This window comes from Rhopalosiphum maidis, chromosome 1 (genome assembly GCF_003676215.2).
Source record: "Rhopalosiphum maidis isolate BTI-1 chromosome 1, ASM367621v3, whole genome shotgun sequence".
NCBI classification, from domain to species: domain Eukaryota; kingdom Metazoa; phylum Arthropoda; class Insecta; order Hemiptera; family Aphididae; genus Rhopalosiphum; species Rhopalosiphum maidis.
This window is the reverse complement of record NC_040877.1, coordinates 53206198-53219296: the sequence shown is the minus strand read 5'-3', so window position 1 is coordinate 53219296 and position 13099 is coordinate 53206198. Positions and strand designations below refer to the sequence as shown.

Below are 13099 nucleotides of genomic sequence, written 5' to 3'. Positions count from 1 at the left end.
AAGGGTTTTTCGACGAGTTATTATTAAACGGTCGACCTTTGGGAATGTACTGTAAACAGTAAACACGATGTGGGCCAAGGACCGTGACCCGTGTATACACTTTCCGATACCTTCAGAACAAGAGTTCCAACGGCTTTTAAGTGTAGAATTCAAACTTATCATTTCAGACGTAGAAGATTAACGCGACAAAGGACGACTGCTTTAGTGTTTTCTCTCTTAATCGCGTTGCACGCGCGTACTGTGTCTCTCTCGAGCCACGGTATTTTGAGCGAACTTCCTAGATATTTCCCGTCGCTTCATCGGCATCACTGACGGACGCTGTGATAACGGGGACAGCTGATAAATTGTTATTGTTCGAGAACGTTCGCGTTTTATTAATAATAATAAAAAAAAAAAAAAACTAGGTAAGATATTCCAATTCTCGTCGTTACTTTTTAGTATTGTTTTGCAATATTTTCCTTTCTATCCTACAGAAATATTCATGTCAAAAATACAGATGCAATTTTAAATAGTTCATAATCAATTATATTCGACAATTGTTTTGTAAACCACCAGTAAGACAACATTCGAATTTCGGCGTCCACTGCGCTGTCCACGGTTTCAAATCTACTCGCAAGGTTTGATAGACTCAATACATTCCATTAATTATCCATCGATAGTAAAGAACTTTTATTTTTGCTCCCGATATAATTGTATTTTTACTATGTCCTACGACTTCTCGTTCTTTTCTACAACGTTGCTGATCGACTTGCATAGGTTGTGAACAATTTGATCGTTCTCAATATTATGTACCAAACCGAGCGCCAACTTATTCCGATCAAGTTCAGACACAAAGAGGAACGGGTCCCAGAGTCCCTGTTCTGCCTGTGTCTGAAGTATGTGGCACGGAACTTGGACACGCTGTGTACGGAGATGCCTAATGGTTATACACTGCACGATGGATTAGCTCTTCCAAGTGAGATATGTGAACCATTCATCGAGACTTATCAGAGCAATGGTGGCGAGATTTTCGACCATTTTGCTCATTTGTTCAAAGACGTTACTAAGACGAACCTAAGATCAGTACACATAAGTAACTCGAGTATTACAGATGATGGCCTTGAATACCTGTTGTGTCATGACCTATATGAACTTACACTCACTAATTGTCAGAATCTCACGCACAAAACGTACATGAACATATTCAAACATGCCTCCAACCTTCGTTCATTGACCATTGGTCCAAATGTACAAATAACTCCTTATAATAAGTTGTCAAACTCTTCACTATCTCTGGATGATCTCCCTTCAAGAATCTACAAGAAAGCACCCAACCTTAGACATTTTGTATTGCGAGCAATTGCAGAATCACCATTTTCCACTGACAACATATTTCTGGGTGTCATGCTCGACAAGCTTGTACAGCTGAGAGTCTTAGACCTCTCATATTGCTTAGGTGTTGGCAGTCTGCGTTATTTGTGTAAGCTCACCAACTTACATACATTGATACTTTTCGATGTGCCTCATTTACAAAACAATGATGCAATACTCAACATTTGCTCCCTACAAACATTGGTGTGAGTACCTTCTACATTGTAATTTAAAAAAAAGTAAATATTATTATATTATTTACAAATGTCAAATTGTGTATCCAGTGTTTTAGATATATCCCAAACTGAGACTTTCCCTGAGCAAGGTATTTACAAAGATGAAAACAAAATTTTAGCACTAATTGTTAAATGTCTACCAAATCTTATGTCTTTAGACATATCTGGTACAAATTTAGCTGGAAAAGGTAAGTTGAGTATTTAATCTTTTTAATTGCAATATATTTATTATCTATGTATTATCATTATAGGTACTGCAGAACATTCTATGTGCGAGTCATTGAGTGGCAGGAAGTCAGACATTCCTGGTTTAGAGTATCGAGTAGACAATCCTTTAGAATTTTTAGGTTTATATCATACTCAGCACAATGCTTGCAGGCGGCACGATATTCCTGCCAAAATTGTAATACATTAAAACTAAATAAATTCATTAAATTTCTATCAAGTAAATATAATTATGTTTTTTTTTTATTTATTTATATAGATTAGTGGTGATGCTAACGAAGAACAAATCTTTAATGCTGCTGCTTCATGTATGGACAAACCAAAACTACTTCAAAACATTTTAAATGATCTTTACCACTTGTTGAGGTATGACCAGTGTACTCAAATTGATCAAGCTCTTGACATAGTATTGGAAGCTCTTACCAGATATGTAAAAGAGAAATTAATTCAAATTTCTGGGAGGTAAGTATTCATTAATTTAGATTTTATAAAGAATATATTTTTATTTATGTAATAATTTTTTAGTGCAACACTATTTTACATTGTGAAAAATAAAGATCGGCCATTACTATTAAATGATATAACAGTTAAACGACGAATTATTACAACACTATTAACTGGAATGGACTATCACAACTACGATGAAACAATGATGCGGAATGGATGTTTGACTTTATGCCAATTGAGAATACCTCAAGATGTGGTAAATTAAAATTTTCTTTAAAAGTTATAATTATTAAAAACCAATGAAGTCACTCTGTTATTTTGGTTTACTAAAATAATAAATAATAAATTGTTGTGTTTAAAAAATGGTTCTGAGTAGAAACTTATATCATCAATTATTTCTAAATAATACTTATATCACTATTAGTGATTTATTTTTCTATTTGTAATAATACTAACATATTGAACTAAAAAACTTTGATCCCATAAAAAGAAAATGTTGATGTCTTTTGATGTTTATTAATTGTTATAGGTATAAATAACTTAAAAGGAACCTTATAATAAATGTTTGAGCTTTTCAAAAATTTCTTTTATAAGAATCTAAAAAAAAAAGACTAGATAAAGCATAGATAAAACAAAATTATTTAAAAATGTAAATGACGTCTAGAAAAAAGCAATAAATAAAAATTAAACTATAAAATTTGATTTTGATTTTCAAATTATTTTGATTTTTTTTTATAATATATTTACGTATTTTTATGAATTTTGGTTGAAATGTGAAAAGAGCTGTATGTTTTCTTTCACACTAGACAAATATTTTGTAAAATGTATTTTATACATAAATTCCAATAATTAAGCTTCAATTAACTTAAAATATAATTTCTCAAATAGCAATATATGCAATGTTAGTTTAAACATAATGTTAATAATTTTATATTATTATTTCGTATATCTTTTTTGATTGAATAAAAATATAATCGTTTAGGTGTATAAAGTATGAACATCCTGGCCATAATTATAATTTATTCTTACTTGAAGATAACCTAACCTTGAATTTTGATTTTGAAATAAAAAGAAATATACAATGACTCATTTTGGCATGTATTCAAATTGATAACCCTTATGTTTTTTTTAACATTATTTTCTCAATTCTGAACTATATTTCGAAATTTTTAACTTTTTAGTTACCTTTTCATGGATGTTTTTACAAAGGACTATTTTTTAATGGTTTTTATGTCGTATGGTAGAACATTTTTATGACTGATAATCAAAAATGTGTAATGGTTTTGAAGTAAATATAGTTTATTTATATTATTTTGAATGAAAAGTTACCTTAAATACATTTATACTTACTAAAGATAATTAATAAATTTGAGTTAAACATAGTACATAATATGATACAATTTGGAACTATGTCCTTAACACAAAAGATTTTGTTTTTTTTTTTTTTGTGGTTATTTCTAATCTACAATTTAATAAAATAAAAAGTAAATGTTTTGATTAATTTAATTAGTATGACTATAAAATAAGTGACATATATAAGGAGAAAGTGTTAACTCAAAATAGACATAATACTCGTGCTTGGATTTAATACAATGTTTGAAGCAGCAGTTAAAGATTATTTTTATTTTATTAGGTACATTAGGCATGTCAAATACGCAGCCCGTGCGTACAGATTTTTAGAGAATTTTGTATTTGGTATACATTTTTTTCATTAAATTTTTATGTGCCCGCATAGTAAACTCAGTATATTTGGTCCACTTGATATTTTTAGTTGCCATGCCTGAGGTATATTAATATTACATAAATATAATGAAGAAATTTCCTTGTGTTCTATAAATCTGCAATAGTTGTGACTTAAAGGCATTCAAAACATCAATTTGGCTCTAGTACAATATTTGTACAATTAAAAAAAAAATTCATAGATTTTTAACATACTTCACATATTTCATCTCAGATATGCAATAACCTTTACACTTAAAAAAATGTATTTAGACAATTTAAAATTACTCAGTTTTTATTTTTTTTAATATTTTGTTAAAATATAAAACATAAAAATAATAATGTTTCGTATAAGTAAATATGTTATTTATATATATATATAGTAATCCAGTTACAAGCAACTGTATATGAAGATGTTCAGTAACTTGAGGTATAATAAATTAGTCACAAAATTCTTTTAAATGTTTACATTTAAAATATTTCAGTGTTTTTTTGATTGAAAATATTTCTATGTCCAAATAACAAAATTCTGATATAGAAGTGATAAAGGTACTCATCGTCATACTCCTATAGTTTATGCGTTTGGGTTTTTAATAAGATATTACATCTGCATGTGTCCGTCTTACAAATGTAAAACATAGTAAAATACTGTTTTTCGCAGGAAAGAACTAAGAGAGTTACAGTCATAATTAAGAAACAAAATTTTAACTACATATAAAAAAGAACTAGCTGTTATCAAAAAAATAAAAATGATAATGTTCTCAACTAAATTGTATATCAATTTGGAGTCTTAATTGTCACTACAACCTGAGTGGTTCTATCCCACACAAAACAGTTTTTGCTTATGTTTTATATTTGTAAGACTGAGACAACTCATGCGAGTGTAGTGTCCTTTTAGAACTACCACATAGGTAGTTATGTGCACCTAACGAATAGAATTCTGTAGCATATATTGAAGAATACATGACATACCATGGTTATGCATAATATTTTTGTCCCTTCTTTTATTAAAAGAATGTCAGGGCAATATTATTTATCCTGATGTTAAATTTATAAATTTGAGCATCTCTTATTCCTTGAGCTTAAAATGAAAAAATCACCATAACTGTTGGCTTTGGACAGATGAATTTATTATAGTGTCAGGTCTTAAAGTCTCCTACGCTAGTCTATTAGGATTACCTAAGATTTTATCATTTAATTATGCTTGTCAATTTCTGTTAAAATACTTAAAAGCAATGATTTGTTACCTAATGTTATGTGATAAATGCTCATTGCACATGTTCTTCCTTATTGTGAAATTCATTATATTTAGAACTTGATTTTCAACTTTAAACGTTCCCAACTTTTAGGGGTCATGTTAAATTTATACATACACTACTGTTTGTCCTTGTCAATAGCTATTTTTCCTTCTGATTTTTTGAAATCTGTAACAATAAGAATATTATGTTGTAATTTTTCTGTATTGGGTAAATATTTATAAAAACCGGGATAACAACTAAGAATTAAATATATTATTTAAATTTATGTACTGACATTTTAATAATGAATATAACATATACTTCAGCTATAATTTATTTTAGTAAATATTTCTACACTTAAATAAATACAAATAAAAAACTAAATAAATGGTGTAAATATTATTCACAATAAATTATTATTGACAACTATATATTTTAAATAATAAGTTATAAAATAAATTATAAACTTGATTTTCAGATGTTTGAGTTTAAACGTTTAGTACAAATGTTACTACACATTGTATCTACTAGTGACCATGAAGGGTTTGTCCAGAGAATTGGTATTTATTTATTAAATTCAGTTGCATGTCAAGTGAACAATAAGCAAAAAAATGAACTTGGAGATGCTGGTGCAATTAAGGTAATTAAAAATAAATTTATAACATGTTATTGTGTTCATAATTTAAAGATAAATTTTTATAGAAAATGATGGCAATAATCAAAGATAGACTTCATCGAAGAGTTTGTGATGATGTTCTTGAAGTTGCTTGGTCAACAATGTGGAATGTAACAGATGAAGCACCAAAGAATTGTAAAAGGTTTTTAGATGGAAATGGAATGAAATACTTCCTTGGATGCTTGACTGTAAGTATCATAATAATAAGAATAACCTACTGTAATTATTAAATGGCATCTACTTACAGACTTTTCCGGATAAAAATGAATTGATGCGTAACATGATGGGCTTATTAGGCAATGTCGCTGAAGTGAGTGAGCTGCGATCTAGACTTATGCAAGGACATTTTATCAAAGTGTTTTCTGACCTTCTATTTTCAACACAAGACGGAATTGAGGTAACCATATAAATAATTCCTTATAAACAGAATGATTAAACTTTTTTTTTCATACAGGTTAGTTATAATGCTGCAGGGGTAATTGCACATTTGGCATCAGATGGTCATAGATCTTGGATTATAAAAACACCATCAAGATATAAAGTATTAGATCGTATGACTAAGGCCATACAAAATTGGAACTTGGATGCTGATCGAAATATTAATTATCGTTCCTTTGAGCCAATATTACAGCTTGCACAAGTTCGGCATACACCTCAGTGTGCTCATTGGGCAGCATGGGCTTTAGCAAACCTCACTAAAGTGTACCGTAAGTATATTATAGTTTTACTAAATTGTTTAAATATTTCAAAAAAACAGTTATATTATATATACTTGATATTTGTCAATTTAATGAAAATGGTTTAGTTGTTTGGTTTTTTTTTGCAATTGTTATAAATAATTTACCATTGATTCTAAATTATATATTACAACTGACAACTGAGTATCATAATGTATAATAAATTAATAATTCTAATCATTTTTCTATTTTAGCTGAAAAATACTGTTCGATTGTGATAGCTGAAGGTGGTTTGAGAATCATGAGTGAACTACTTGAAGAACATAGTCTACTTCAAGATAATCAGCCCCCCGGTGTTATACATAGTCTAGCTCAAACAGTCATTAACCAATGTCTGATGTATATGAAGAACACTGTAGAAGAATCATCACAGTGAAAAATGTATGAGAATATTTTCTTTCTGCGTACCGCCCAATACCTATAAGTTCTACCAAAATTGAATGTTTAATTTATACACTCAAACCTTAATATTTTTGAGAGATGTAATTTTAACTGTATTGTATTATTTCTCATATAAAATGTTTAGAGTATACAATTAATTTAGTTGACATTTCAAAAATAAAAAAAAATATAGAACCAAAAACTAACTAAATTGGTAAAATTTAATTTATTTTTTTTAGTACTTATGTTATTATTATTATTATTATTATTTAGAAATGGTAATGATAATATTAATATGTGTGAATGATATTTAAGATAGATACTATGTTGAATGTTAAATGTTTAATGTATATAATATATATCTATGTGTTATATTTATATACATATATACTATATGGATATATCATAATTATTATTTAAGACGCACTGTCCTTTATATATTATACATCATATAGTCTAACCAATCTTTGAAAATTGTTTTTATTATTATTATTATTATTATTATTATTACTTTTGTGTATTTAATTATTTTGTTTTTATATTATTTAAATGATTGTGATCACTACTAAAATATCATAAATTATTTGCATTTTATAATAAAAAGTTAACACGCTATACCATTGTAATATTTTCCAAAACGAATTGATTCTCATTAAGTTAATAAAATTAAAGTGAAAACTATTTTCAATTTGTATGTAGTAAAACAAAAATTATGAATACGTTGGGTGCATTATCGTGTTTGTCATTATACGTTCCTGTCTTCACATATATATTATATATTAACTACACATATTCTACCTAAACCTTAAAAATTGTATAACTATATGACTGTTAAGTAATTATTTAACTTGAAAAATATTAGAATAAAAGTTATTGACTTAGGACAAACACGGTGTAGTACGTTATATTTACATACTACACTTTTTTTAATAATAGTAAAAACTTAATTGAATTTAATAGAATGTTAAAAACACTATATTGTAGCATTTTATTTTTGATCTATTATTACTTTTAAATATTTTAATGTGCATGTAAAATGAAGAATTAATTGTATCTTATTAGAAAACAAAAAAAAATATATCTCAGAATTCGTTTTGGAATATAAAAAAATATTAATTGATTATATTTTGCTAGATCCATTTTGCATTTATAGTACAAACTTTAAATATAATCCATTTCTATTCTTTTAAATAATGTTTTTAAATGGTAGGGTTTCAGCTTGCTAAAAATATTCCTGTTTTCACAATTTAGTTTTGTTATATATAATATATATTATATATTATTATTTTTAATATATTATTAGTTATTTACATATTCACATATGAAATAGGTTTTGAAGGATGTATTCATTAAGTATATACATTATACAAATTATTATTATGTGCGGAACTTTTAAAATAAGTGTAGCCTGGTCTTAGATCATACAAATTCACATCCTATACCACTACTATACATATTAGTTACTTTGGTAATCAATTTATTTTGGCTCTTATTATAAATAAATTTAAAACTATTGCTAATAAAATTTTTAACAAAATTGTTACATTCCAACTCAGCTTAATAATTACTTTTTGTGTTTTACCTTTACTATATTTTGTCTGAACAATTTTATTGATATATTTTTATCTAAGTACTCCATTTAACCTACTTAGTTATGTATGTTTAATACGTAACTAGAAGTTATGTTTTTATTAAGTTTGTTTTGTTTTTACTCTTTATGTCTTTTTTTGGTTAGGTACAACTGGTACAAGCTCAATGCTTATATTGTAATATGCCTTGATGGCCTCACCAGACATTGACTACCACTTAAAAATGTTATGTATGTGACAGTTATTGTGTTTAAATGGAGATGTATAACTATATAAGAGGTCTTAATAATTATATTTGGATATTGGTATAAGGCTTATAATATGGCTATAAAGTAAATTAGGTATTTGAATCAATTGAAATCAATTGTTAGAAGGTTGAAATGTATTAAAATATTTGAAAATTTGAGGTACCGACCTCCTAACCAGATATAAATATTACTATATTACTATCATAATTAACATTTAATGTTATTATTACATAAATAAGCTACATATAATTATTATAATGAATTCATTAAATATCTAGATCACATTATTTTTACTTCACAATTAAAAATAAATTGTATGTTAATGTTATATTTATTATTATTTAGGTTATAAACATTAAATACAAACATCTTTTAATCTAAGAAGATAAATATATTTTAGATCATCTATGTATGATGACAAATTATTAAGCAGTAGGTACTAATTTAACCACTCTCCTACTCAGTAGTCAGTGTAGTTTCTTTTTTATTTGAATCGGTAAGATTGCACTGTTTTGTATTTATAAATACAAAATATATACATAATACCCACATATTAAATTATTTCTATTTAATTATAATTAAAACTGTGATTATCGGTTGTTAAGACTGTAGACTTAAAAGATTTGATATTTTTAAAAATGTATTTGATCAATCATTTGTATTGCTGAAACATTAAAAAAAAAAAAAAAATTGTATAAATAAATGAAATTCATCTTTAATTTATTATTTTTAATGTATACTTATAATTTTTTTATAACTATACCCTTAAATTGTATTGTATTTTAATTTTTTAGATACATAAATATCTACTTAATTATTAATATTACTAACAAAATACCTACCTATCTATTTTATAGTTGTTTAATATAAAAATATAATGTGACTGAATGTTTGCTAAATAAGTACAATAAGCAATAACATTTACATTAAAATTTAAAAGCATCCCAACAGATACTTTTGTGCTTAACTACTTTAGATAGGCGCCTACCTATTTACAGTGTTAACGGTGTTTAAAAATATTGTATCTTATAAAAAAAATTTAATTTTTAACGTTTAAATGTATTATGTTTAATATATTGCCATATTGGTACATATATTATTGTAATTCTTATTTACTGTAGATTGTACAATTATTAGTCTTCATGTGTTCAGTTAAAACATAAAACTAAAGTAGATTTTATTAGATTGTTGCTTACCTATACATATATTATTACCAAATTTAATTACGTATTATAGTGTATAAAGTAAATAAAAAAATAAAATATGAATCCAAAGCCTTTTAAAGAATAATTTGTACCTATCTAAATTACAGATATAATTTAAGTAAAATAAAAATCGAAATATTCCGTTTCCTTAAGTAATATAGGTAATAATATAGGAATTAGGTAGGAACCTACATTATTTAATTCATTTGGCACATTCCAGATCATAGTTCAGTAAGTTTGTGCAATAGTTAAAGCCAATCTATAAAAGTTGAAAACAATATCTATTTCCGGTTTCGTCTAAAGTCCATAAACAATAATAGGTACCTATTATACACAATTATAATTTTTTATCTTTTATAAAAATAATTAACTCAATATTAAAATAAGTTACCATTAAACATATTTTTGAGTAATATAATATATTATGTTGGTTACTGATTTAATGAGTAGATATTTTCGGAAATACAAGTATAGTACTCTGGTGTATACGATTTTATGAATGAATTTTGAAATATACGTACCTTTTTATAGTTAAATTTTAGTCGGTATCGTACCTCTCTCTTCGGATTTTGAACAAACCCACTCTAACAAATTACAATTAAAAATTAATAATTATTAAATGCATAGATCTATGCATTTATATGATATTTTTTTTGACTTAAAACAAAGTTATATTCGTATATTACTTATACCATTGATTATAAATACTACTAGTATTTATAATCAATGACTATACTTATATAGAATATGATATAAGGCATAAGGAGACTAAAGGAGTAAAATCGCCATCCATTCTAAGAATTTTGTTTATTTTCACCACTGCAGTGATTAGACAGCCGGAAGGTCAGTGTCAGGAGCGGTTTGAAGAATACTAGGAGCGACTGTTCCTGCCCCGAAAATGAGGAAAAAATGTTTTAAATTGAACAGGTTTAATCATAATCCGTAACAGAAGATTGATCATTCAAATAAAAAATAATTGTATCTGTATCATAAATTGTAAAAGTTAATGAAAATTTTAAGAAGAACCTAAAAATATTACATTGGTCTTAGTAAATTTAGTTGGTGGGTGGATGGGTGGGCGAGTTGTTTGTTTTGAAACTTGCTCCTTGAGTTTTGAAAATTCAAGCAGCCACTGGTCGTTGTTAAATGAGAAAATGTTCAGCAGATGCAGTATACAAGTCAGAAAGTGACTGTTTTGAGGACTACATCAGACCAGATTTTCCAAACATAGAAATTGAAGTTGATATATATACTTTTTTCTAGTAATTATTACGTATCATTAAAAATAATTCATACCTTATTCGATGTTTTGACCGTTTTATATACCTAAGTGTAACGAACATCTACTGAAAAATGGAGGAATTTAAGGCAGTTATTATAAACTTCTTAAATGATTTAATAAATGCAAGATTGCCAAAATTGATTTTGTTTATTTAATTGCGATTTTAATTTTACAAAAATAATCTTGAATTCCCACTTGAAACGTTCACTATAACTATCAATATAAATTCTACAATTATGACTGACTTGCAATATTTTTAAAATAAATTTTACTATTTTAACTCTAAAAATATATACATTTTTTAAGCGAGTTAATAAAATAATAACTATTAATATATTTTCCGAAAATTTATTTATTGGTATAACTATTAACTAATATTGGTCATTGAATAAGACAAGCAGATTTAGGTTACATCATTAATATTTTACTACTTTCAAAAGGTAAACAAGTTAAATTATTTGTTAAAAAATTAAAATAGTGCCTATTCAATTTAATGATTTAATATAACACTTTTACGATACTTGTATTAAAAAAAAAACAAGGTTTTATAAGCAAAATCTTTTAAAAAACTACCACCTTAAATAATTTGTACCAAATTAAATTGTAATTTTAATATTTAAAACGGTTAATTATACAAAGCCATAATTGATGCTGCAGCGGTAGGCATGAACTATTTAGGTAAATCGCGCATTCAATAAACCAAATTGTTTTCCAAAATTTTAGCTGCTTCAGTTCTTCGATTATTTAATTTATTAATAAAACTAGGATACCTTTTATATATTTTTTAATGGCATGTAAAATGATGCAGCCTGGAATTTAAAACCAAAAATGATTTTTTAAATGAATTGTTTTCTTCGTGAAACGTATAGGTATAACGTATCTAAATTTATATTATAGCCTGTATAGGTAGATCTAATTTATTTCTCGGATTAAGTCGTCATATTTAATTATTATATCATTTATATCACGTTATTTAAAAATTAACAGTCAAAGACCAAAGTTAAAATGATTATAATGGCGAGTGACCATTATTATTATGTTATTAAGCAAATTATTATACTTTGTATTATACTGGAGCCATAAAGAAAAATGTATCAATTCTAATTGATTTAAAACCAAAACCGAATATGACAATTATAAATTATATTCTTTCAACTGTATTATACAAAGATATAACACGAGTATTATGACTTATGGCATATTATACAATGTCCGGGCGGCAGCGTTGGTATTTAGTGGATGTATATAAAATTATAATATAGTTATATACTTATATACCTAGGTACCCACAATATATATTATAGTATGGAATGCACATATTTATATATATATTGTTATAGGTAGATTAGGTAGATATTACTACATGTAGACATTATTATATACCCTTACATGGCATGTAGTATGTGTACCTACCTATGTACGTATGTTTGGCGTTTACATTTCGAAAACACGGCCGTCTCCCGGTGGATTGCGAACACGATATTTTACATATTAAAAATTATAACAAGGTACGATTCGCCACCGTCACTGATATCATCGTGATGCGTATTTTAGCTGGTATAATATATCTACACGTCGGCGTCAGCTACACTGCAGTGCGATGTCAATGATGTCATCATCATTATAATAATATTTAATAAATCGTAGTAAATCGCTAATCGAGAACAAGAGTACATAAGTAGGAAAAAACGGAGACGGTGCCAGAGAGAAAGAGAGAGAGAGAGAGAGAGAGTGAGAGAGAAACGATTTGAACACAACAATATAAT

The 13099-nt window shown here is 26.7% G+C and overlaps 1 protein-coding gene and 1 long non-coding RNA gene across 2 annotated transcripts; one reads left to right on the top strand and one right to left on the bottom strand.

The window, feature by feature from the left end:
- Positions 1-786: 786 nt before the first annotated feature.
- LOC113550678 (protein zer-1 homolog) lies at positions 787-7004 on the top strand. Its single transcript, XM_026952670.1, has 10 exons — positions 787-1556; positions 1635-1774; positions 1838-1989; positions 2071-2273; positions 2337-2514; positions 5694-5855; positions 5918-6079; positions 6139-6288; positions 6346-6598; positions 6823-7004. The coding sequence occupies exons 1-10, from the start codon at positions 787-789 to the stop codon at positions 7002-7004; spliced, it is 2352 nt and encodes a 783-aa protein (XP_026808471.1).
- LOC113550680 lies at positions 4346-12914 on the bottom strand. Its single transcript, XR_003405039.1, has 3 exons — positions 12747-12914; positions 10573-10635; positions 4346-5401 (listed from the first exon to the last, which is right to left on the bottom strand). It is a non-coding gene; the product is annotated as an uncharacterized LOC113550680 (long non-coding RNA).
- Positions 12915-13099: the final 185 nt, after the last annotated feature.